The sequence below is a fragment of the Gallus gallus genome, chromosome Z (assembly GCF_016699485.2).
Source record: "Gallus gallus isolate bGalGal1 chromosome Z, bGalGal1.mat.broiler.GRCg7b, whole genome shotgun sequence".
Lineage (NCBI taxonomy): Eukaryota > Metazoa > Chordata > Aves > Galliformes > Phasianidae > Gallus > Gallus gallus.
This window is the reverse complement of record NC_052572.1, coordinates 9,808,523-9,835,509: the sequence shown is the minus strand read 5'-3', so window position 1 is coordinate 9,835,509 and position 26,987 is coordinate 9,808,523. Positions and strand designations below refer to the sequence as shown.

The 26,987-nt window shown below is 46.8% G+C and overlaps 1 protein-coding gene across 1 annotated transcript; it reads left to right on the top strand.

Annotated features, from left to right (window-relative positions):
• Positions 1–4: 4 nt before the first annotated feature.
• MYO3AL (myosin IIIA-like) lies at positions 5–25,202 on the top strand. Its single transcript, XM_424992.8, has 30 exons — positions 5–145; positions 252–317; positions 419–549; positions 4,654–4,756; positions 5,852–5,954; positions 6,398–6,554; positions 6,893–6,995; positions 7,192–7,320; positions 8,461–8,569; positions 9,749–9,865; positions 10,266–10,366; positions 10,776–10,862; positions 11,035–11,100; positions 11,415–11,528; positions 12,050–12,161; positions 13,927–13,973; positions 14,280–14,342; positions 14,640–14,759; positions 15,677–15,762; positions 16,008–16,055; positions 17,574–17,621; positions 17,803–17,894; positions 18,531–18,662; positions 19,208–19,332; positions 19,965–20,164; positions 21,489–21,578; positions 22,077–22,242; positions 22,581–22,889; positions 23,172–23,254; positions 24,428–25,202. The coding sequence occupies exons 1-29, from the start codon at positions 23–25 to the stop codon at positions 23,229–23,231; spliced, it is 3,207 nt and encodes a 1,068-aa protein (XP_424992.6). The 5' UTR covers positions 5–22; the 3' UTR covers positions 23,232–23,254; positions 24,428–25,202.
• Positions 25,203–26,987: the final 1,785 nt, after the last annotated feature.

Below are 26,987 nucleotides of genomic sequence, written 5' to 3'. Positions count from 1 at the left end.
GGCCGTGCCGGGAGCGGGTGGCATGGGGCCGCCGGAGGAGCAGCGCGGGGCCGGGGCGGCGGGGGACCTGGCGGCGCTGGCGGAGCTGGACGAGGCGGCGCTGCTGGGCGCACTGCGGGACCGCTTCCTGCGGCAGCAGATCTACGTGAGCGCGGGCGCGGGGCGCGGGGCTCGGGGCGTGGGGCTCGGCTCTCCCCTCCCGGCTCTCCCCTCATCGTTCTCCCCTCATCGTTCTCCCTCCCCGCCTCCAGACCGACGTGGGGGACATCCTCATCGCCGTGAACCCCTTCCAGCCCCTGCAGCTCTACGGGAGAGAGGTGAGTGCCGCGCTCGGGCAGCCCCGTCGGGTGCCCGAGAAGCAGCCGGCTCTGGTGCCGCGTCCCCGAGCCCGTCCTCAAGGGCCGGTCCCATCCTTCAGGTCTCCGAGCGGTACCGGTGCCATGAGAAGGGCACGCTGCCTCCGCACATCTTCGCCGTGGCCGACCGCGCCTACCAAGCCATGCTGGGCCGCCGCGGAGCCCGGCCCCAGAGCCAATGCATCGTCATCAGGTGAGGAGCGGGCACGGCCTCGAGGGCGCGACGGAGCCCGCTGGGACCGCGAGTGGCGCGGCACGGGGACGGGGAGCTGCTGATGGGCTCGCGTGTCCGAGCTCCTGCCGGGTCCAAACCCAGCTTCGTTGACTGTGCATCTCTCGCTGCTTTCCAGGCAGGTAAGCAGACAGACGCTGAAGAGAGAGGCGCTGTGAAAGAAGTTGGGTTTCGTGCGGCCAGCTTGCCAGCCTTTGCTGGTAGTGCAGCGGTGTGGAGTCTAACGGGGTTGCTTCTGTCGGGTTGTAGGGCTGGAAAGGTTAACCAGCTCTGCACAGTGCTCTCCTTTGGTGAAACAACTTCCACTGTAATTTGTGCATTGAATCTTATAAATCATGCCGTCATAAAGTGGCTTGGGTTGGAAAGGACCTCGGATATCATCAGGTTCTATCTCCCTGCCGCAGGCAGGGCTGCCATCCATTAAATCAAGCAGCAGACCAGGCTGCCCAGCGCCCCATCCAGCACAGCCTTGAGCACCTCCAGGAACCGCCACGGCTCTCACTGCCATTTCACTGAAAAACTTCCCTCTGTCATCTAGACTAAATCTCACTTCCTTTACTTTAAAACCATTTCCCCATGTCCTCTCACTTCTCTACCCATGTAAAAAGCTGATTTCTCTCCTGTTTATAACATCCCTTTAAATATTGGAAGGCTGCAATGAAGTGTCCCCAGAGCCTTCTCTTATCTAGACTGAATGAGCCCAGCCCCCTCAGACTGACTTCAGAGGAGTGGTGGAGTGGACCTCTTTTTGTGCATGCCCCATTCCTGGAGGTGCTCAAGGCTGGGCTGGATGGGGCCCTGGGCAGCCTGACCTGGTGGGGGTCAGCCAGCCCACGGCAGGGAGAGGGAACTAGATGACCTTGAAGTTCATTTCCAATCTAAATCATTCTATGATTCTGTCACTTCCCTAAGTAACCGAAGAGGAAGGGAAAGAGAAAGAGCTTCTTTGCTGTCAGAGAATCTGGTCAGGAAAAATTGTAAAATCAAACCACATCCTGAGCTGTACCCAAAGCAGCGCAGCCAGCAGGGTGAGGGAGGGGATCCTGCCCCTCTGCTCTGCGCTGGGACACCTCACCTGGAACACCGCGTCCACAGGTGGAGTGCTCAGCAGGAGAGACGGGGGCCTGTTGGAGTGCGTCCAGAGGAGGGCCACGGAAATGATCAGGGATGGAGCAGCTCCCTACGAGGACAGGCTGAGAGAGCTGGGCTGTGCAGCCTGGAGAGGAGAAGGCTGCGGGAGACCTGAGAGAGGCCTGTCTGTATCTAAAGGGGGACTACAGGAAAGAAGGTGATAGGACAAGGAAAAATAGCTTCAAATTGAGAGAGAAAGGAGATTTATGTTGGATATAAGGAAGAAGGGTTTTACAGTCAGGGTGATGAGGCACCAAATCAGGCTGCCCAGAGAGGCGGTGGGTGCCCCATCCCCGGAGGCCCCCAAGGTCAGGGTGAAGGAGCTCTGAGCACCTGATGGAGCTGTAGGTGTCCCTGCACACTGCAGGGGAGTTGAGCTAAATGACCTTTAAGGGTCCCATCCAACTGAAACGTTTCTGTATTACTGTGAGAAGTTCTATGGACTAGGAGAGAAACGAGTTCTTGTAACACAAGGCTGTTCCAGTATCATGAGCATTTCCCTCCATTATGTCATGACTGTGTTTCTTCTCCGGGGCAGCAGATAGCATCAACTAGCAGAGAAAGCCTCCAACAGCATCAACTAGCAAAAAAAAGCCTATAAGCACCAGGTAACTTTCTCTTCTGGTGATTGTAGAGGCTTTAAATGTCTTTTGAGCTGAAATGTGAATTACCAGCTGCTTAATTTAGTATTTCATTCTTTATATGAGCGTTCTGATCATTTTCATGCTGCATGGTATGGGTGGGACTGGGGACAGGCCTCGGGTTCCAGCACTGCTCATTTCAACAGCCTGCAGGCCAACAGCACCTTGAGGTACTCTTATGAAGCAGAAAGATGTGATGGCTGCAAGTCTGCAGGTGGGAAAGGTGCTGCTGGTAGAGTTTGTAGGATTTGAGAAAAGTCACAGAATTTGTCTAAGGAGGTCGAGGAGAAAATGAGAGACCTGTAGGTGTTTCCCAGTAAGGCAGTGGTCTTGTTATTTTCTCAGTGTGGTTTGTGGTCTCAGAATTGACAGCTTGAGCTACTGCCATGCACCTTGCAATCCTGTTAAGCGTGTTGCTGTAACAGGAAGTTCATGGTTTTACTATCTGCAAGTGGTAAAACACTCAATAGCAAGATTACCTGGTTTGAGCAAAGCTTGGGGTGGGGAGGTGGGTGTCACTCCTGTTTCACCAGCATTTATCAGAACAGCATAGTGATGCACTATGTTCTACTGCTCCTTGTGCTTGGGCTGCTTCTGCGTTGCAGATGCCCACCTGTAGCAAGGCATGAACCCATGTGCTTTTCTCCAGAAAAATGTACAGGGAAAATGTACAGAAAGATGAACCCCATTCTCCCGGAATGTTGCCTTCCTGCCCTTTCTGTTCTCTCTTTGGTTGCTCCAGAATAACTTATTCTGGGAGGTCTGGATGACTTATTTCAGAGGTTACAACTGATGTTGAACACAGCAGCTGCGCCCGGCGACAAAAGCTCATTGCAATTAAGTTTTCTTGTGCTGCAGATTCCACTGGATCAGATTGGCTGGCATTAGTCACAGCCTCAGTATGCTGTACAACAGCACGTGGGTCTCCTGGAGATGACTTTGCTTTTCTTCACAGCCTGGGGCAGTTACACACCCACAACTGGAAAGCATGCTTGCAGGGCTTGGCAGAGCTATCGCTCTTGTTTAAGAACGCAAGGGTGAGCTTGAACTACTGGAGTGCTGATTGATGACGCTGCTTCTGTGGAGCAAGGAAGTCACCAGAGCACTGCATCCAGTTCTGTAGCCCCCAACACAAGAGGCACATGGAGCTGTTGGAGCAGGTCCAGAGGGGGGCCACAAAGATGACCAGAAGGCTGGAGCACCTCCTTTACGGGACAGGCTGAGAGAGCTGCCTGGGGCTCTTCAGCCTGGAGAAGACACAGCTCCAGGGAGACATGATAGAGGCCTATGTCCCTACCTATAGCACGGGGTTGTCACTGGGGGATTTTGAAGGCCCCTTCCAACCCAAACCATTCTATGAAAACCAAAAGATGATCTTATCTGTGTGGCAGGGACACTGGATAGCATATGGTCTTGTTTAGGTTGCCCATAATCGGGTAATGATGGCTCGATACATGCTTGGGATCAGGTATTCATCTTAGAGCTTGAGGTATTTAGCAATCTGTGACAGGTGCAATCAAGGAATTAGTGGGAGTTGCGAAGCAGCAAAGCCACACCTGATGCTCAAAGGTCAGATGTGTAAACAGAGACCTGCCCTCGTATATACCTGCATCATTTCCTGCATTTTTATTTTACTATGCAGATGCTGAAGTTCTGTGCCAGTGTGATGCTGTCGGTCAATGAGGCAGCATGTCCTTGACTGGGCATTCCCCCCTCCCATAGGTCGGGAAGCTGTGCTTTCTGAGTGCTGCTTATTTGACTTGGAGGTGGAGTGCTGAGTGTATGTGATGCCAAAATGACGTGCAGCATTGCTGCTGTAGGTGTGACAGCAGCTCTGCAGCTAGATGCCAGCATTATCAACCAGCTAAAGCATGTGAATAGCCTGAGATTTAAGACTGCAGCAGTATCACAAGATCAATTGCTCACTTCTGGGTGTGAGATGGGGCAAATATCTGTAGGAACGAGAATCTGTTGACCCCAGCATATATGAGGGAGTTGGTGAATCAGAACACATTTGAAGGTGATTGTTAAGTATTATTTTGTTAAGAAGCAGATCAAATGGACTCTTCTATGCGTCCCATCCAGTAATGACAGCATGGAGGATGTCTGTACTTCCTGGTGGATGTGGGAAAATTCCTCTGGGGGGGATCAGTACGTTGTGGAATCCACTGTGTAAAGCTGAAAAAGGTGTGAAACTGCTGGAGTGCACTCTCAAGCGATAGGACACTAAGAAATGAGGGTCACAGCAATTATACTCTGTGGCAGCTGGAATTTCCTCACTTTTTCTTTGCAGTGGAGAGAGTGGTGCAGGGAAAACAGAGAGTACAAAGCTACTGTTGCAGCACATAATGAACCTATGCAAAGGCAACTCGCAACTGGAGCAGCAGATCCTTCAGGTAGGTGCTGGTGAGGTCTTGCTTGTAGATGCAGAAGTAGCATTGCTGTGAGGCAGCTAGCACTAAGCTAGCTTAGAGAACCTCCTCATGAATCATCACCACTGAGCTGAGGAGCAAAACATTAAGTCACATTTCAGGAAAATAGTGGGAAGGATGATGAAATAGCTGACCACAAGTTAGAAGGGTTGGTAGGTTTGTTGGGAATGTGGTGGTTTTGGTTCCCAGATGGAACAAAATGATTCTGATTGTTTAGCATGATGTCTGTAACAAGGGAGCAGGGGCTTATTTTCTGAATCATTTCCTGTTTGAGATGGAACAATATTTTTATTAGAAGAATAAAATCTTGATTTAATGAAAGTCAGGGATGGAGAATCTGCACAGCCTTCAGTAACCTTTCATTGGCTACTTATGCTTACTGTCAGGCACATACTTGCTAACTCACTGACTTCATCTTTACTATTTTCATAACTTTTGCTAGCTGATTTTGAAACATGGCTCTTTGGTCTTGACTTTCTCCCAGGGGAGTTTTATTTTGAGCAAATCATATCCTAACCTTCCAATTGATGGATTAAGTGGAATGAGTTCTTGGGCTGCTCCATTTTAAAGTCTGTTTCAGATATCTGTGGTGGAATCAGACCCAAGCTGGCCTGATTGTTCTTTCAGTTTCTTCATAATTCTCTGTTCTGACCCTTATGCTGTCTACAGATGCCATTAGGTAATTTATCATGCTTACATTTAATGAGTGTCATGTGTATTTGCTTGCTGTTGGTTAGCAGACAAATAATCTAGCGGTACCATACCAGATTACTGGGGAAGTCTGCTATACCAACATTATCTTTTAACAAATTTGTTGATAGTCAATCACTGTTTGTGATTATTTTCAATAATTTCATGCTGCTTAGTCTTTGTCATGTTTGCCTCTTGCAGACTTTTTTTTTTCCCCCCACAATATGATAAAATAGACATTTTTGGGTGTTCATGGGCTATTTCTTGTTACATCAGAATGTTAAACAGCAAATGCTAAAGCTAACCTAACAAGTTGGATTGAATTGCTTAATTTGAAGAATGCATTTTCTATCTGTGTACTTCTTGTAGGTAAACCCATTGCTTGAAGCTTTTGGCAATGCCCAGACTGTGATGAATGACAACAGTAGCCGCTTTGGAAAATACATACAGTTGCGTTTCCAGAATAATACAGGTAAAGTCAAGGGCACTTGAGGGAGTGGACTGAGTAGCCAAGACTTAAGGAGGGTAAAATCTTGTTACTTGGTTGTCTGTGGAAAGGGTGTGCATGTTAAGAAAATCCTATAGCAGCCACAGCTTCGAGATGAGACCTGGGTTTGAATTATGCAGGAGTATAGGAAGAATACTGGGGTGATGATGCAGGGGAGATATCAGCAATGGTCAGTGGTGTCTGATGACTTTGTTGTGATTAAAGGAGGTGAGCAGACATCTTTGAGAACATGGGAAGCATGGAGGAGCCCATTTCCAAGGTGTTGGGCAGCCTAGACGAGTTGTACGCAAGACTTGTTTTAGGCAACTACAATCCATGCTTGTATCGGTAGTGCAGAGATGTGGGGCAGCTCAGTCAGCTGCTTGTCTCCTTGTGCAAAACACACCCTGTCACCTTCTTGTGTGCAGTGCGAGGTGCCAAGCTGAGTGAGTATCTGTTGGAGAAGTCACGGGTAGTGCAACAAGATACTGGCGAGAGGAATTTTCATATCTTCTACTACATGTTTGCTGGACTGTCTTCAGAGCAAAAGGAGATGTATGGGTTATTGGATCCTTCACTCTACAGGTACTTCAAAGTCAGACCTTAATTTAGTCTTCACGATGGGGGGTGGAGGGGAAAGTAGTGAAATGGAGCCTACAATTCTGCCAGTGGGGATGGAGTCTGGTAGAGGTAAATAAACTAACGGAAGCTGAAGTGGAATCTGAATGGGTGTATATAAAGAGATCTTACAAATCTTCCTGAAAGCTGGTAGATCTGGATCTCTTCTGTGTTGCATTACCTCAGGAAAGACTTTTTTCTCTTTCACATCTCAACTGTTGCTGATCTGCTTTGTTCATTTGGAGTAGAACTGACCTGTTGCACTGATTATGTGATGATTTTGTGTGGGGTATACGCTTTCTCAGGTACATAAGCAAATGGTTTGGTACAGAAGATGTAGCTCAGCGCTGGAAGCAGAAATACCAAGAGGTGTGCAATGCCCTTGACATGGTGGGCTTCCAAGAGCAGGTCAGTTCTGGGATTGCTTTGTTTATATCTGAATTTTCCATCTCACTTCCAAACCACTTGAATTTGTTATGCTTTATGTAGAGCTTTTTCCCACAGGCTGCCCATGCTTTTCCTTCACCTTTTCTCCTTCTGGGGTCTTCACATTTTGTATGCCACATACTAATAGATTTTCAGTCACCCCTTGTGTGTGTTTTAGGAACAAGTGGACATGCAGGCAATCCTGGCTGGCGTGTTGTCACTGGGCAATGTGACCTTTGAGCCTCAGGAGAAGGATGGGTCTCTGAAAGTGAGTGAAGGCTCACAGGGATGGTTGAAGGCTGCAGCGGTAAGTCACAGTTTTCCAGTATGTCCCTGTGATTGCCCTTGTGTTCACTGCTATTGGTACCCAAAGAAACAATTCCCAGGTTCTCTTTCTTGTTTAGCTAGGACCAGTGGTTTTCATCTGGAGACTTTACACATGCCTTGTTGATTTTATATAATGCAAACGTTTTAAATTCAAATTCTATGTTTCACTAAGTGTGATACCTTGGAGAAATTTGGACATGTGGTATCTGAACACTAGCTTTGTGTATCTATGTAAATCCTGTCCAAGGATGACACCTTAACTGCAGTCACTTTTGTCAATAATCTTGAATTAAATTTTCTACTATTTTTACATTAAATTATCAGATTAAAAAACATATATTCCCTAAGCCTATGTGATCTGTAGCATATGGGATGGATGCATTATACTGCTTTACTAGCAGCACAGTGCAGGAAAATGAGGCATATTTTTGCTTTTTCTGTGTCTTTTTATTTTGATCTATTAGAAATCTCAGCACCCTTGGTATTGTGTTTCATCTCTTCGTCTGTGTCCCTCCTACAGCATACCTGAATTAACCACATACATCTGTTCAGCAGCCAACTTCTTTTTGTCTTTGTTTTTAAAGTCTGCTCCTTGGTTTTTGCCTATAGAAGGGGGAATTCCTGTTAAAGTAATTACTGGAGAGTTCAGCTGCATCTGAGTTCACTTTTCTTCCTGTTTTCTTGTGGGTTCATGTGACTGATGTCTGTGCACAGTCACCTTGGTGTGGTGCTATTCCATACCTCATTAAATCATTCAGCCAGGACTGATGTGAGTCCCAAACAAGGTGACAGGTGGCATCACTGGGAGATCCAAATGGAAAGTATTCAGAAAATGATCTTTCCATCTACGAGATATGGTTTAGTAGCATGGTTCTGGTAGCAGTGGTAATGGGAGGACGGTTGGACTAGGTGATCTTGTAGGTCTTTTCCAACCTTGTGATTCTATTATTCTGTGATTCTTGCACACTGCATAGGATAGTGCACATCTCAGAGCATGCATCTGACTCTGATTCAGCAAGATGCATCCCCGTTACACTGGATGTTGCACAGATATAGATGCAATTCTCACGTATAGAATAAGAATTTGTTATTGCCTTCTCATCTGTTTTCCCTTTCCCAGGGTCAGTTTGGAGTGCAGGAGGATGAATTGTTGAAATGCCTCGTTTGCACAATGTCAGTGACCCGAGGAGAGCAGATTCAGCGTTTTCACACCCAGCAGCAGGCAGAAGGTAAGAAACATAATGAATTGCAGATGTGCTGGCTTGAAAGACTGACCCAGAGTTGTTTGATGGGTGTCCCTACACATGTGCAACTTCTTAGGAACAAGAATGTCTGTCTGTGCCACTTCCTTCTTCTGCTTGCACAGAGGCAAGCTTATCTGCTTAGTCTCTTACTAACACCTGGGATCATGAATGCTGGTTTTGTTTGACCTCCAAGAGACTGCAGAGATTAAATGAGACACCAAGGAATTATCATTACTTTCTCCCTCAAATCCAGACTAGAAGAGAAATGTAGGTGTTTGTACAAGAGAGGGAAAGGCTACTGTTGCACAGTTCTGGCAGTGTGCACAGCTTTATAGAGACATAATAGAGAGAATCAGTAAGACTGCACAATATCAGAGAAGGAGTCAAATGAAAGGGAAGTGTTTTAAAGTAGTAAGTGCAAGGTATTGTTTTCCTTTTCAGTAAAAAAGAAGAACACAACAACAAAATAATCTTCACAACAAGATTCAGTTGAAATAAAAGATGTTTGTTTAAAAACAAACATGAAATGCCAGCACTTCAGATTATTGCTTAAAACAAGCTGGGAAGGAAGAACTGGAAACAGAATTATTTAATTCTGCTTCTCAAATATGTTCTCTTGCTTATATCTAAACAACTCCCATCAGTAGGTACATGTTGATTTGGTCCCCGTCTTCTTACACCATCAGCGAGTTTTTCATCAATAGCATCCTCCTCTTGCACACTCTGTTTTTGGTGTTAGCTGTTGGGTTAAAGATAAGGTCAAGTGTTTGCTGCAGAGCCATTTGATTTTCTAAGAACAAGCTGGAGCTTCTGGGTTGTCTAGCAGGACTGTACTCAGTTTACTGGCAGAGAAGAAAGCAAGTCTGGATATTCTAAAAAGTGGAGGGACTTGTTTGGAAGTTTTGTTTCCATTTTAGATAGTCTCACAAATACCCTAATGTGCCAAATTTGGTCTTTTACAAAGATAGTGAAAACTTCTGAATGGAGGAGCTCTGTACTGGGATGATCAGGGATGATCAGACACACACCTAATGTTGATCTTTAAAATAGTTTCCCTGACCCTAAGACACTGTAGCTAGAGGTGAATATATTGAGACAACTTTGGTGCTATGGTCTCTACCTTCCTCGGAGCCCTTCAGTGCATGACTTGTTCTCTCTGCGCAGATGCTCGGGACTCCATTGCCAAGGTGGCATATGGCCGAGTATTTGGCTGGATCGTTTGCAAGATCAATGAGCTGCTGGCTGAGAATGTGGATCCTGAAGTAGAGCTGAGGGAGATAGGTGAGTTCTGCCTGCATTGCTCCTTCATCTGTTCTCAAATGCGTGTCCCTCAGCCATGACAAAGGAAAGGCACAGTTTGAGTTGTCATGGAGGTTGCGTACAGGACACAATCATGCTGGAGATGCTAGTGAGCAGCATGAAATCTGTACGGCAGCAGAAAGTGCTGGCAATTAGCTGATCTGAAACAAATATGAGGCTGAAGTTCTAGGACATGCTGACACTGCAGAGGAGCTGGAGATTGGAGTGGATTATTTTCTGAATTATCTTCCAAGAGAAGTTAGGGGAGGGGTGTCACTAGCTAGTTGGCCAGGGGTTCGTGTGCCATAACAGCAGTGTGATGGGATATTTAGTTGTGTGCTGAGATCTGCAGGCTCTGTTATGCTCATTTCCCTTCTTTTAGGTATCTTGGATATTTTTGGATTTGAAAACTTTGCAGTGAATCGTTTTGAACAACTGTGCATAAATTTGGCCAATGAGCAGCTTCAGCACTTCTTCAACCACGTAAGTCTGTTGTGGATTATCTCACCTTGCGTGGCAGGGAAAATAGAACACTAAGCTACCCAGAATATGAAGGAGAACTTGTTGGAAAACAGATCTGTTGACTGGAAGGACAGAAATGGTGATGAGCAAAGCAGGGTAAAAAGTGGCAACCTTCACTGCCACGGCAAAAGAGCCATCAGTGAAAGCAGAAGGATTAAGCAATGGCCTGAGTTGGCAGAGTGGGGACAGATACTCTGAGAAGTAGCAGCAGCTACTCATAAGCTATGGTGGAGCATGCAGAACAGCAGTTTCATTTTTAGTGATGCTGTGAGAGAGTCATGCCTGTCCCCTCAGCTCAGGGTCAGAGAGGTTTTCAAAGTTGTCTAACCAAGTTTGCTGGGGGCTTAAACTTCTGTTTTCTCTGTCTCAGCACATTTTCCAGATGGAGCAGGATGCCTATAGGGTAGAAGAACTGCCCTGGGAAACGATCACCTTCAGCAATAATGAACCTGTTCTGGTGAGTGAGAGTTGAGAGAAGAGAGTTGCTCAATTCAGCCAAGGGACCAGTGTTGCTCCTTCCATCACTGGGAGGAGATGCATTAGGAAAAAGCTGCTTACAGGGTGGTACAAATGAGAGTGGGTATCCTGTTCTGGTTTGGATACACGTAATGTTTCTCCTTTCCCTGCAGAATCTGCTCCTGGCCAAGCCACTTGGGCTGCTGTCTCTTCTGGATGAACAGAGTGCATTCCCTCAGGTGCGGGATATGGGACAGGGAGAATGATGTGGGGGAAGTAGCAATAAATCTGTAGGCTGCAGAGGAAACTGTTATGTCGACGTGTAGTTATAAAGAGTGGGATCAACAAAGGAGTCCTCATATGACTGATGAGGCAGGACAGACAAATCACAGACAGACTGATTATACTGGGATCCCCGTGGAGTGTCAGAGACTACAGCATGAAGCTGTTGCACAGCCAAGGCCACTTCCAATACTATGCTTTCATCCCATGTGCTCTGATCATGTCTCTGTTGAAGCCCTGTAATTTGATTATAAAATCTGCTTTCTTGCAGGCAACTGATAAGACTTTTGTGGATAAACTAAACAGCAGTTTTAAAGGGAATTTACACTACCAGCCAGGCCGAGGACGTGTTTTGAGCTTCAGCGTAATTCACTATGCTGGGAAGGTATGTACTGATTGCTGAAAGAATGTTGTTGTAATGTTTGTAGGAGAGGGAAAATGTGTTGCTTGACAAATAAGCTTTTGAAGTTAAGAAATGTATGTTCCAACAGTTATATAATAGAAGTGTTGTGTTCCCTGGGAGCTGCCCCCCAGGACTTCCTGGGAGCTCATTAGAAGGAATAGGAAAAGGACCTCTGAAGAAAGTGGGACTTCCTTTGGGAAGCATGTGGTATCAGAGGAATCTGTCACGCTGATCAGCGACCTTTCAGAGCACTGATCTTAAAATAGTCCTTTATAAAATAAAAGTCCTATATCCACAGCCCCAGAAGGGAGCCTGATGGCTTTGCCTTTACCTATTGAGATCCAGAGTACTGCAGTTACAATTTTATTGTAGACACTGTGCATTTACAGAATTCACCTTCAAGACACTGTACATTCAGATTTACGGTTGTTCCTGTCAGGCTGTGGAGATGACTTTCACAGCGAGCTTGTGAGCACTTTGTGATTTCCTGCCTTTTCCCCTAGGTACAATACACTGCTGGTGGCTTTCTAGAGAAGAACAGAGACACGTTGCCAGCCAACGTCCGTGGGCTCTTCATCAACAGCGTCACCCCCTTGCTCAGCCTGCTGTTCACAGGTAAGTCTGTCTGTTATGTCAGGGCATCCTGCATGAACTGGGGCCCTCCTCAGCAAAAGCTAAGGGTGGGGATAAGGCTTGTGTACTACAAAAATTTTTCCAACTTGACAGCATCTGGGAAGGCTGCAGCCTGGAGTGGGGCTGCTGGGACATACAGTGCTGCCTGAACTGTTGTTCCCCGTGGTACCTGTGCATGGTAGCAGGAATATCCTTCAGAGCTGTTCCTCCTTTGGAACCAGGAAAACACTGCATGCAGTTCTGACCACAAGCCTAACCATCCTTACCTACACTAATTACAGCAGACCCTGCTCTCTTCAGGGATCCAGGTTTCGTTTGTTTGCTGTATTTTGCTTCAAAGTGTTGTCCAAATGTCCCTAGAGCTCCAATAGCCTGTTCCATGCCAACCACCCTCTGGGACAGAGCCTTTCCCTACCCCCCAGCCCTCCCCTGGCACAGCTCCATGCTGTTCCCTCAGGCCCTGTCGCTGTCACACAGAGCAGAGCTCAGCGCTGCCCTCCACTCCCTGTGAGGAGCTGCAGCCGCCATGAGGCCTCCCCTCAGCTCCTCTGCTCTGGGCCCAGCACACCCAGGGCCTTCAGCCACCCCTCACACTCCTTGTCCTACAGATCCTCTCCACCTTTGCAGCCCTCCTTTGGGCTCTCTCTGTTTTATATCCTTGTTAAGTCCAAACCACTTTCTGGGATTTACAAGTAACTGATGAATTCCATATCTAATCTGCACTTTGTTTTGCACTTCTTCTGCTTGCGTTTCATAGAATCAGTGAATGACTTAAGTTGGAAGGGACCTTAAAGCCCCCCCAGCCCCAACCCCTGCCATGGGCTGGTTGCCCCCACCAGCTCAGGCTGCCCAGAGCCCCATCCAACCCGGCCCTGAGCACCTCCAGGGATGGGGCACCACAGCTCTCTGGGCAGCAGTGCCAACGCCTCACTGCCCTCTCAGTGAAGAGTTCTCTCCTTAAGTCTGACTTAAATTTCCTCTCTTTTAGTGTAAAACCATTTCCCTCTTGCCCTATCAGCATTAGAACATGTAAAAAATCAGTATATTTCTCTGTTGCCGCCTCCACACTGTCACTGAAGATACATAGCCTAGTCTCAGCCCTTTCTGAAAACTGGTAAACATCAGAGAGAAGTCTGCTCAGTGCGTTCCTGTTCTCCGGTTGTGTAGTTCCCATCAGCGGGCTGTAGGTGGCTCTGCGGAACAGAGGGGTTGGACAAGTTGACCTGCAGCGATCCCTTCCGATTTCAGTCATCCTGTGATGAACACGACACCGTGGCATGAGCTGTATGCCAGGCTGTCGTTTGATGCTCCAGAAAGTTCATCTTCCCTGAATTTTTCATTTTATAGCTGAATTAATTTTGAGTTACTTTGCTTTGTATAATCTCCCACACTGATTGTGCGTGGGTGAGCTTTCCACTTTATACCTGTACTTTTTTCTACATTGTTGGGTGCCTACTCTGGATGATCTTTATTTTGAAGTTCACTTAAGGTTGCTCAGGAACCCAGATGCCTTGTCTCTTCCACGACAGAAAATAATGTTACTTGGATTGTGTGCTTAATATATTTGCATTTTCTTCTCTCAGTCTTTAGCTCTTTCCTTACATTTCCGAATGCTGAAACCTAAAGTAGTGTCTGTGATTTAGTATGCATGGGGAAATTTGTGCTTGAAGTAAGGTTTGAATGTTTTGGAATGGTTGACTGTGAACAAAGATAGGTATAAAATTAACTCTTGTCTCTGTTCTTCCAGCCACTGTCTCCAGAACGGGGACACTGATGCCTCATATGAAAACCAAGGTATCGTGCTTGAGGCCCATGTGGCAGTTGATAAATTATGACATAGGTACCTGATGTTTACTATTTGAAAAAATGGTTGAAAACAAGAGCAGGCAGCAATTGACTGATAATAGGAGCAGACAGCAATCTGATTGCAGGAACTTCCCTGTTTTCTACACAGTTTTCTGCTTGCCTCCACTGCAGTGATTCTTTAACCTTCCCACCCCTGAAATTTATGCTCTCTTCATCTGCTTTCTGGCAGAGATCTCTGAGTAGCAATCAAGCGCTCCTTCTAGAGGTGATCCTTTTGTTTGGGTTTGGTTTCAGATCATACAAGGAGCAGACAAGTTCAACAGCACACGAAAACAGTCTGCTGGAGCTCAGTTCCGGGTAAAGTATTGATGCCCTGCATTATCCCTTGAGATATTTGCTGCAGTATTTACTTGAGTGCTTACCAGTCACTGAGCATAGCTAAAGTATCCAGCTTATAGAAGGGGTATTTTTCTGGCTGCCAGACGCAGCTTGTAATAGTGATCTGCCTGTTGTCGAAGCCTGAACTGTTGCTGTTTCAGGAGTCTGAGTTAGTGGCATGGGAAGGAAGGCAGCTCTCAGCTACAGGGTATTGCACTCAGAAGTCTGGCAGTGCTTTGGTTTGCTGGGCTATTGATCTTTCTCTGCTCTAACCAGCATTCCCTGATGGTGCTCATGGAGAGGATGTATTCTGCCAACCCACACTTCGTGCGCTGTATAAAGCCCAACAGCCAGAAGCAGCCAGGTGTTGTGGACAGCCACATGTTGCTGCAGCAGGTAAGGAAAAGCAGTTTTCTTTGCACGTACTTCTGCCAGGTCTCAGTAGGAAGTGGATCTGAGGCAGGGAAGGAATGGAAAGGTGGGGAAAGACAGACCCTACTGAAAAGTAGTGGAGCTCATTGGAAGCTTACTGGTCTGACTCTTCCCTTGCAGTAGTAAGACTGGGCACACCTTCTATGCATGTAAAGGTTCTGGACATTTGAGGTTTTTTCATGACACAGATTGCTATGTCCAAGTTTTACAGTCTTAGTTCTCCCCCACTTCATATTCATAAATGTAAGACAGCTGCTTGTCAGGTACTAGCATTCATCTTCGCATCTCCTGTGTGGGACTGGCACAGACAGTACCTCTCCAGGGCAGCTCTGAACAGGAGCCAAGATGGGACGGCTTTGATAGCAGCTGCTGTGTGCTGATACAACTGTCTCTGGATACTGTGTCAGGTCTGATATCCAGGCCCTTAAAAAATATTGAAAATGATTAGAAAAGTTCAGAAAGCTCTGCGGCCTGTTTGATATGTAAATATATAAGAAAAGATAGGAGGAAGAGGGATGCAAATTTGTGCATCAGAACACTGCTTTGTACAGGCTTGGAAGTGGAAGGCTGTCCTCTGAAGGACAAGTAAGTAGTGCCCATGTGCAAAGTAGTGGCCATGGCTGGCAGGTGAAGTTATTTGGATGTTGTGGTTTCCAGCTTTCAACAAGGGGTGATTAGTCACCAGAGTTTCAGGATGTGGTAAATTCAGGCTTTAATCAAGGAAACACTTTCAGAACAAAACTTTTTTTTTTCCTTTTTTTTTTTCTTTTTTTTTTTGCTTAGGGAGGTTTGGACAGCAGAGGGACAAACTCATGTCCTAATGACTGTTCCAGCCTGTGTGTGTTTGTTTCTCTAATCCTGTCTTTGTGGTGCTGCTTCAGCTCCGGTACAACGGACTGCTGGAGACTATCCGGATCCGGAGAGATGGTTTCTCCTGGAGACCATCATTTGAGGAATTTGCTGAAAGGTATCTTAAAGCTTCTGAATGTTCTTAGTTAGATATTGTTAGGAAAACAACACTGGTAAACAGAGATGGGCAGGGAGTATAAGTACTTCTGTAAAGTTCGCATACCTCAGACTGTGAGGTTGTTTGCTGTGGGAATCCTAGTGGGAAAGACTGATTTGTTATTGTTTGCTGTGGGGTTGACATGGATAAGCTCAGCACATCAAGGATGTGGCTTTTATCTTGCTGAATTCATTTGGTTTTCACAGATATGGAATTCTTCTAGTTAAACCAGATGTTTCCTTGACAAAAGAAAGGTAAGAACCCTTTGTTATGTGTTATCCAGTTTGTTACACAGAGACTCTGGTTCTCAAGAGAGAATAAGCAAACTGACTGGAAGCAACAAGTGGGGATGCATTTTTGTGGTGAAAGGGAACACAAATTCCTAGACAAAAACAGTTAACATTTAAAACTTTGGTACAATGATGAATGAAATATTTCTTCAATTACTCTGTAGCAATTTAATTCAACGTTGAAGTGCTGTAGGAGGACTGGCTAATGGGCTCAAAGTAGGGAGTTACAGTGTTGGGCAGGGGTGTCCCTTGAACTCAGTATGAAAAGACTCAGCACAGTTGCCAGTTACATTTCTAGATTTTTTTCTGATTGTCTCACAAGGGGGAAGAATATAAAGACAATGCTGACTAAGCAGCCAGCGCTGGGTATCTCCCAGGGTAAAAACATTACATTTGGCCCAAGGATTTTTATATGTGTATTGGCACAACATACCCACAGCAATTCAGAAATGTGTCTGTTCTTCCAAATGTAAGCATCCCTCAGCTGTGCAGTCTTATCCTGGTAGGTTTTTAATTCCTGTTGATAGGCAGCATTCCACACCTCCTGTCCTTCGCCGTCCTACTCCCTTCTTCCTGCCGCAGTTAATTGCGATAGTGACAGTGAAGCATGTAAGACAGCCAACTGATTATTTTTTTTGTCTCTTAAGAAAAGGATTTGAATGTTCTTCTGGGAAAGTTCTTTCCTGGCAGCAAGCTCTCCAGCCCTTGCAAAGATGCCTTGAAGTTATTGATGATACTGAATTGCTAAGCACTGCACACCCAAGTGAGATTCAGAAGGAATCTCGTGAACAAGATGGAGATGGTGGTAGAGAGCCAGGCAGCACACTGTGTTTTCCGAGATAAAAATCATAGGGTGCAACTGAGAAAAAATTACCTTGAATGTAGTTCCTTGTTATCTTGAATGTAGCTTAGCAGAAGTTGGCTGACATTGCAGGATAAGTATTTATGTTTTGCTGTGCAGGACACTTGCAAAAAGTGTCACTGCGGTTTCACAGCCTAGGTTTGCAGGCAGAAGGAGGAGACTGCTTGACAGAGGTGGAATATTGTGTGGAATCTTTCTGCATGACCCAGGTTTTATCACCAAAGCTTGCAAAATGAAACTGAAATTAAGAATAGACTTTCTCTAGGAAGTCTTGCCTTGCTGAGCCTGTAACTTCTGTACTTCAAAATTACGTGGAAATGGAACGAGGAAGAGTAGTTCTGAGAATAAGACAGGTTCTGCAGAATTACCTCTGAGGGAGCAGAACAAGGTCTATTTCTGGGCCCTGCTTTGATGTTCCTGCATGGAACCCTCTCCTAGCTGTACCCAAAGGAGCTCTACAGATTGACAGCCGGTGACCGAGTGTGATCAAGTGGGAACTGAGAATGTAGCGTAGAAACATTGAGGCACTTTTCTCCCCTTTGACATGCCTAAAAACACAGGCCACCTAGCGTTCATTATGTGTGGAAAATGATTTTTTTCACTTTCTTTCCCTCTTTCAGCTGCTTGGAGATACTGCAAAGTACAGACCTGACGGGCTGGATATGTGGGTAGGTGTGAATCACTCTTGCTGGCAGTGCAGTCCTGAACAGAGGAGACTTTATACCTGTAAATTGTTACCTGGTTGCCTTCAGGGAGAACTTTATGGCTGTAGGCTGTCCAAAGGATGACTGGGTACAAGTTTAAACAAACAGTATATTTCTGTGCTTTTCTCTCTTTCCAACCTCACAGAAAGACACGACTTTTCTTTAAATACTGGCACCAGGATCAGCTGGCAAAATACGTGGAGCAACTGGAAAGAGCAGCAGTGGTCATACAGAAAGGTGAGCACTGGAGCAGGACAGTCCCTCAACTCTGGTCTCATGTAAGGGCAAAGGGAAATTTTTGTCCAGTCAGTGATCCAGCTTGACTGTCAGATGCCGTTCCCTGTTCTTTTCTCTCAGGAAGACAGGTGGGTAGTGTCCATAGCAGAATGAGAAGGGTGCTTCTTTCAATTTGTGTTCTTTAGTACCTGGTAAAGTAGGCAATATAATGCGATGTCTCTAGCTCTTCTGGTGAATCTCATGAACTGACACCAAGGAAATCCTGCCTCTTGAAGAGAAGAGCTTTGCTTTTATTCAGCAGTGCTCAAAAGGTACCAAATAAATAGATGGTTAAAAGTGGCTTTTCTGTGTGACTGTTTTCAGGCATCTTGCACTTTGGCATTAGAGATGAGAGCTTAGATTTGTAACTTGCTTTTTTTAAGTCTGTGATCTGGCTGCTTAAAAGACTAGAAGACAGTTCTCACATGGTTTTGAGTACTTACAGCAGAGAGGCTACACTGCTCTTTGTTTCTGTGCTTCAAGTATTGAGGGCTTTGTGCTGGATGAAGAAATATTTTCAAGTGTGCTTCCACTAGGGAGTGGCAGAAACATGATTATCACTGGTTTTTTTCCTAACCACTGCTCTTCTTTGAACAGTTTTCAGGAGATTCCGATGCAGGAAAAGCTATCTGAGTCTGCTGGCTGAACTGAGAGCTCAGGCACAGCGGCAGCAGGAGGAGGCAGAAAGAGAAAGATCTCGACAACTGGCAATGGAAGCTGAGGCCCAGAGTGAGTCTCTTCCCCCTCCCACTGCCACCTGCATGGCCACTTTGAGGTGTTGTAAGCTCCAGGTGATGATGGCCTGCCTTTGGCTCTTGTGGGGCTGATGCAGTGGGCAGAAAGGTGTTGACATTTCTGCCTCTTGAAAATGAGACTTTCTGGGGAGCTGAATTTGCGTGGTGAAGGTCACTGCCTAGCTGTGCTGGGAGAAATGCCAAGCTGTGTCCTTCCTTTCAACCCTGTACAGGAGAACTTTGACCATGGCTGTATACCTGGATGTAGGCTTCCTAGTGGCATGCAGAGTGGGAGTTGACAGTGATTATGAGGCTCTTTGCCTCTGTTTGCCACTTCCCAGACTCATTGGCTGAGGAGAAATGGGAAAGGATTGTGCTTCACAAACTCATATTCTTGATTCTCTCTCTTCCTAACATTTCTGTTGTCTATGCTGAAAAGACATAGTCTTTCCTCTCCTCCAAGGGTGACAGCATACCTGGGGGGATTGATCTCACAAATCTTGGATCGTAGATTTCATCTACTTCTTTCCTATTTTGCAGAAACGATCTCCCTCCCAGTCCCTGTGCCACGGAAGAGACGCCCTCTCCCTTGTCCCCGTCCTCAGACTGCAACCGATACGCTATTGCAGCCACCCGTGCCACGGCCGCGCAGCAAGCTAACAGAGGTATTACTGGCTCTGCTTGGGGGTCTCTTATCCAGGTGCACTGCTTCCCTGCTGCTTCCACCTTCTACACACCCCTGTTCTACTAGGAGAACGTTGTCTTGCTAGTTATCAGAAGTTAAAGTCCTTTTCTAGTATCATTAGTTAAAAAGCGTGGTGAGGACAGGAATAAGGATATGAGTCAAGTGGTTAGCACCAGGCTCTTTTCAGTGGTACCCGATGACAAAGCAAAGGGTAATGGGTACAAACTGGAGCACAGAAAGTTCCGTACAGACATGAGAAAAATCCTCTTTGCTGTGAGGGTGACATAGCACTGAAACAAGCTGCCCAGAGAGGTTGTGGAGTTCCCTTCTCTGGAGATATTCAGTACCTACCTGGAGACTTCTTTGTGCAGCGTACTCTAGGGAACCTATTTTAGCAGGGGGATGGAATGGATGATCTCCAGAGGTCCCTTCCAACCCCTACCTAATTATCTGATTCTGTGACCTTTGAGGAACTGAGAGCAGTGTGTGTTAATTTGTCACTGATCTTGTCTTTAGGTACTTAAGAATGGGATCTATCACAGTGATCCCTTCAGAGGGCCCGTGCCTTTGATCTTGCTTTCATTACTGCTTTCTCCTTCTTCTCGTTTTCAGTTCACTCCTTTTGATAACTTCCTGCACCCTTCTGGGCCTCGCCCTGTTACGGGGACAGAGGAACAGACAGGAGAAAAGGCAAAAATGAAGCAGCTCAAGAGAGGAGCAACTCTCCGCTGGTTCAGAGAGACACAAGCCCAGAAAGTCATGCAGGATGATGGGGCTTTTCCAAGCTGGCTGCATGGCATGATCAGCCGGAGGTGAGTATGCTGGGCACTCTGGCCACAGTTTGGGCTGTGTCAGGCAGGTAGAAGCTGCTCTTTCCTTAGGAAGAATGTGTAAGTTGGATTCCCCTGGATTTACTTCCTTAAGGAATGGAAACGGCATGCAAAACCTTTCACTTTTTGACTGTGAGCTTCAGACCATCAAAAGGAAGTGTGAAGTTCCTTGTGAAAGGATGCACCTGATGAAACTTTACATGGCTCCAAGGGAAGACTGTGGGAACTTAGAGGAAATAAATTGTGGTGGTTCTGGTACCAAATGTGCCTGTCATTTGGGTACTTCTGCCATCTTTTTTCTGTTTGTAACTTTTTTCTCTGATGACCAAAGGAGACTTGCAGCTTTAATAGATCACATATTGCTGGATTTTGCTAGCCTATCAGTGTGAACATTATGCAGAGGTATCGCATAGCATGTTAACTGAGTAAAGGACACTGGCAGTAGCTAACAACTTTTTAGTATCTGCCTATTTTTTAACAGGTAATTAACAAGGCCCTCACCAGTGTAACTGCTTTTGTCCACAGATTCAAGAATGCATGAAAATAATTAGCACATGGGAGACTAAATTGTCAGAGTTCAACTATAGGCTAGCTTAACTTCACAATGGAAGACATAGCAGATTCTTTGCCTGCAAATCCTTCCCCAAAACACTGAGGTTTTAAATTCCTTCTGATGCTTCCTAGTGCTGATTTAAGTCTCCATGCAGTAGTATAACATGTAACAGAGCAATCAGAGCAGTCTCAAATTGCATTGGTGATTTACAGTCACCTTTAACCTAGAGCAAGGCGCACAGCAAGCACAAAGTAGCGCTTTGTCCTTTGGGCAGAGAGGGAGAAGACTTCTTTCCAGCAGGAAGTAGAGAGCCAGTGCTGTAATCCCACTTGGTATTTTTCCAAGGCACTGAGCTTACCTTGTGCTGGACACCACTAACCCATGACTTCTTCCATCAACCCTCAAACCTCAGAAATGCCCATGTGCCTGACCTCCTCAACTCAGCGATGCTTTGTTATATGCTCTGTGCTGGAAAGTAGTTGTTGCTATTGCACTCAGCAGGCTGCTGGAGCAGGTTTGGAGGAGCACTGCTTGGAAAAAGCTTTGTCTGAGAATGTTGCATCTGCTGAGCATGCCAGTGTATCCCTGCATCAGCAAGCCTGAGTTTGAAAACCTCTAGCTGGGAACTCTTGGGCAGATGCTGACTGCCTTGTGGACAAGGAAGACTACAATGGTAGCAAAGAAGATAGACTGGAAATCTCTGCATAGGGGCAGCTGCACACTTCCTGCTGATAAATTATTTCCTACTTCCAGGGAAGCTGAAAACTTGCTGATTGACAAGCCTTTGGGTTGCTTCCTTGTTCGGATCAGCCAGAGCCGACCAGGCTACACCCTGACATACAGGTAATGAACCTTGCGGAGAAAGAATATGAAGGTCCTAAACTGAGCTATTCACAGATAGAGGAGTTAGCATTCAGTGGAGAGGAATCCATTTAGCATGAGGCTCAGTGTCACCTGTTGTGGGTGCCTCAGTCTGGAGTAGTGGACAGGAGGCTTGCAGTCTGTGTTTTGCCAGAAACTGTGGGTGCACTGTCGCTGCTCCAGAGTATGCAGGGGGCAGGTCCTGCTTCGGGTGAGAGGGAAAACCAGGTTAAAAGAAACAGTGACTGGAGCACAGGAGACTAGAGGAGGGCCTGAGAAATTGCTACTCCTCCAGCAACTGTTAGCACAGTGCGTGACACTCCTGCATAGACCATCTCCTGCATCTTTGCAGTATTTGTTACTGTAGCTTCTGGTCACACACAGGCTCTAAAGACAACTGCAGAAAGTGATGACTGGGTCTTAGAGAGAGATTGCGGCCCCATGCTATGACTATTTCTGCCTGTCTGTCTGTCTTTCCAGAGGTGAAGGCCGCTGCAGACACTACATGATAGAGATGCAGCCCAATGCACGCTATGTGATCCTGGGGGAAGACCGGGCTCATGCCTCACTCACTGAACTGGTTCGGTATCACCAGACTGTGGGCATCCAGCCCTTCATGGAGATACTGACTGTTCCCTGTGGGCAGGTGAGTGGTGAGGATCTCCAGCAGGAAGAGGGGCATGGACTGCACACTGAGCTAGGAAAGTCACTGCAGCAGTGTCTCTGCTCTGGGGTCCTGCTGGAGATATCCAATTTTAGCCAAGCACCTTGGCCTCTTCTGCATGCACCAGCAAATGCACTCAGCACCAGCAGCTGGGTGCTGAGGAGTCCTGGGGTATCTGAAGCAGTGCCTGGTGGATGGATGATACCCCCTGCCTCATGCTGATCACAACTGTTCACAGATGAGTTTTCATTAGAACTGTGCTGCTTGGGCTGTGTGGAACATCTGCAAGCCACTGCTAAATCCACTCTTCTTTCCCTCAGAAAAGCAGTGAGAGTCTGGATTATGAAGACCTGGAGTGCCTCACGTTGACACACTCCACGAGCACAGAGGAGAGCCTTCCCAAGGAGCAGCCCTGTCCTCCAGGACCTCCCACTGGCAAGTCCACCCTGCAGGCAGAAGCAGCTACAATTTTCAGACCCCTGTGGTTCAGGAGGACAAAGAATTACCAAGAGCAACAGAGCCTGGACAAAAGCAGAAAAAAGCAAAAGTCAAGCAAGGAGGGAGACAGCCAGCGGGCTTTTCCTCGCCTTTATTCTTCCATACGCATGGCAATGCAAGAAATTCAGAAGGTGAGCAAGGGCATCATAACTCCAGTACATACAGCCACTGTGGGACATGTGAAGCTGACCTGTCTGGTGGCAGGAAAGAGGAGGCTTCCACAAATAGTGCTCCTGAGTCACAGGTTTTATTCAGTGATCTTGAGATAAAGACTGTGTTCACTGAAAGTGCTAGGCTGAGGGAGAGCCTGGTTCATTGACATGCCCAAAGAGAAGCCCACAGCACAAGGGGCTAAGGTGCAGCCAGCAACCCACTTTGTGTTCCCCTAATACCATCTCTTCTTCTTACTGCAGTCCTCTTCTGCTTCCTTGAATGGCTCCTATACAGAGCTGCAGTCAGGCCCTCCATGTTGAGGATGTACAGCCCAAGTGACAAGGTAAGAGGAGACCGCACACAGAAGGACAGACAGTACCTGCAGCTTCCCAGGAAATGGAGAGCTAAGGGGCTCTTTCCTGTCCTACAAACTCCACTTAGAGCATCTCTTGGCCACCAGGAAATTTAAAAGCCGTTTAAATGTCTTGGCCATTTAAAAGCAGAGCAGGATAAACAGGGCAACTGCTAGCTTCTGTTCTAGAGCTGCAGAGACCAGTGGAAGAGGGAGACCAGGAAAAATGGGAACAATCAGAATCAGTTTGGGCTCCCAGCACCACTGGTACATGGTGTACTTGCAGTACAATAACAAAGCTGCTGGAGGGAGCCCACAGTTTGATAGAGGCTGCAGTTAAAAGGCTTGGGGCTGGATAGGGTACTATCAGAAAGCATATCTGCATACTGCAGTAATCAGCTGCAATGGCTTAATGTTGTGGAGAGAGGCACGTATCAGAAGCAGATGCTGGATGGAGAGCCCTGGGGGTAGCAGAGGCAGTGAACCAAAGGTAAGGCTGAGAATATAAGAAAAGGCAGCAGTCCACAAAGTCTTTAAGTAAAGGTTTTAAAGGAGATCTCCACAGCTGTAGACACAACTGGTTACTGAGACTCTGATAAACTGAGCAAGTTAAAGGAGTATATGAAAAAGGTCCAGGAATGTCCTTCTGACAGCTGGCTATGTTAATTTTCTGGAGCATGGAATGGATGCTCAGCACTCTCTTGCTGCCAGTGGGCTCTACCCCTGCCCTGTTTGTTTGCCGAAGCCCAGAGGAAGCAGTCTTCATGCTATTATACACTTCTAGAGAAATAAAGATTTGTAGCAGATCAGTGTGAAAGAAGTCAAACAAGTGTGCTGTTGGCTACAGACACACTGTGGGACTCAGCCCTGCACAGGTTTACCAGAGCTTCCTGTGTGGTTCAGCTCACAGAAATTCATGAGCTGGTTACACCAAAGATTTTTAGCTGGCATCTATCTTGTCTTTCTCTTGATGCCTCAGGAAGGCCTATCCCTGAAGTATTTGACTCAATTGCTTCATTCTTTTATATATGTATTAATGTACCCAAAAGGGCCTGAAATGAGGTGAAAAACAGGAAACTATGCAGATGCATAGATGATTGCAAGCATGTTGGATTGGGATGTCCCCATGTCCTCCACTGAGTTGTGTTTCCTGACTTTTTGCAGGTCAGAGTGGCTCAGCCATATCCTCTTCCAGTGTCGCTGGACCTTGCACAGCTGGGTCAATATATCCATACATCCAGCAGCCTTTTTTATTACACATTTTTTGCTGCACTCAGCAGCAAGGACAGGACTCCTGCAGAAGTGGATGTTCTTCAACACTCAGATGGTCTCAGTGGCTGCGACTGCAGTACATGGACCATCCTGGCAAAGGGGATAAGATGGGAACAGTCACATTCTGCACAGATACACAGTGCCTGACAGCCTGTGTGTCATATCACTTTAACATGCCTGGAGACCCCTCACCTGTTAGCAGTCACAAACTGAATATTGCAATAATGTGTTCACTCACAGCTACCTCTACTGATTTCCTACCTGTTTCTGTTCAGGTCCTCTGTTTTCTCTTATGGTTCTATGTATCTGCTGCCCTGAGTGCTAAGGGAAGCTGAGCGTGAGTGGTAAGGGATAAAAGTGCTGTGTCCATTTTGTGGAATGCAGCAATATTTGAACAGGAACTGACACAAGACCAGATCTTTCTGCAAATGGAATATCCTGCCCAGTGTCATCCTGGCCTGCTGCCTCCCATCCCTTCACCAGAGCTCAAGTGAGGGAATTGTAGGTGAAAACTTCTTGTTCATTGGCAAGCCTGGGAAGCACTGCAAGTCTGGGCTGCAGAATATGCTTCTTTACACTGAGGGGAAAGAGCTTGGGAAAATTTAGGGCAATGCTACTTATTTGTTTTCTACCTTTAAAAAAAAATCTCTTAATGTTCTTACAAAAAGCTCTGTGTTTTCTTTGTGCCTGTTACCTACAGTCAGTTTCACCATGAACTGCAAAGGAAGAACAGCTAACAGCTCCTCTGAACAGTAGATACAGGATCTTCTCAGGAGGAGAGTAATTGGCAGTAGGGCTTCACCTCTGAGTTGCTCAGAGTCAACCTGTCCATGCCTGCATAAGGATATGGATGGTAGCTGAGATACAGGACTACTTCTAAATGCTGGCACCAGGGAGTTTTCTTCTCGTGTGCTAGTTGCAGGGTCCTGGCAAAGGTTCTGCACTGCCTCTTCTGGGACATTAAGATAGGTGACAGCCATACCATTGCCACTTGAGTCTATGACAGGTGCCATACCTGCAGCTCCTCAGGTATGGCAGCTTCAGCTTGCCTGCCAGCACCCTGACATTTCCAGAGCAGGGCAGTGCACTGATCTAGCCTGCAGCAGTGCAGCTGCCAGCTCACCAGGGAATGGAGTTGTGCAGCGCTGTTTTTTTTTGTTAGGAGATGCAGTGTTAATAAGCAAGTTGGTTGCTGCCCAAAATTGCTGGAGTGACCTAGGCAAAAGGTGCAGCCCATGGAGCTAGGGAAAGCTATCACGGATGTTTACTTTCTCCCTTGTGCCATGCTTTGTTCGGGTCTGTGGTTTAAAGAAGGGATGGTGGGGTTTAGAAGCTTGGCTGTGTTATTACTGCAGATTACTTCTGAACAAGCAAAATGGGAGAAGATAAAGGCTGGTTGACCGGTAATGCTGCTGCAAAACTGCCAACAGTAATAGTGCTCTCCCCCCATGCCACTTCACCTCCTCATGTGTCCCTCAAGCAAGAGCACCCTGCAGATCCCTGTGCACAGGAGGACAGCCGAGCTGCACAGCCTGGTGCAGCCTTGCTGGGTCGCAAGTGCTGCCTCATCCCTGTTACACAGCCTCAAGCTGCAGCCAGAGAAGCTTGTTCATGTGTTGCAGAGTGCTAGTGGCTCTGCCTTTAACCTCGGGACTTTTTCTCTTCTCTTCCCTTCCCTGTGCTCTCAGCATCTATTAGCTCTATGGTGCAGTGGTCACAAGGGAGCGCTGCTGAGAATATGACGAAGCAGTGGTTCTTTCAGCCTGATGTCCTGGCTCTTCCCAGCACTGCCTTGCAGCATTAACACACCTTTTCTCTTCCTCATGCTGGGTTTTGGCAGCTGCTTTGAGGTTGTTCAGGACAGAACCAGTCCAGGCAGTCCAGGGCTGCTGTTTGCAGAGTCTTCCTGACTAAGCCCAGGGGCGTTCTCTGGGCAGCCTTGGCCCCTACACCAATGTTCTCCTTGGCTTTCTCCACCACTGGGCAGCTTCAGTACCTTCCTTCTGGGCAGCACGTAGAGCTGCCTCACAACCCAGGCATTTCTAAGAACTTGCTCATGCACAGAAAAGGGACATACAAGAAGTGCATTTCAGGAACCAAGCTGCTGTGTAACTTTCCTAGTTTCTGTGCCACATAGCATAGTGTAAACCTAGGGTTAAGATCCAGTGGCATGTCTGGATGGAAAGCTTCCCAAAACCAGAGTGGATGGATCACAGATTTATTTTGCCCTTGGTGTGGTGGGTGGAAAGTGGAATCACAACATAGACAACCAGAGACCTGACACAGACCCAAGCAGCACGCCTGGGCCAGCAGGATGGGTTTCTTCCACATCTGCTGCTTCTGCTCTTTCTGTGGCATTGTGGGAGGAAACCGAAGGAGTATAAGGGTGAGAAGCTGCTATGCTGAGGAGGCTATGCAGCACTGGAAGCTCTGGGGTGGTTTCTATCAGGCT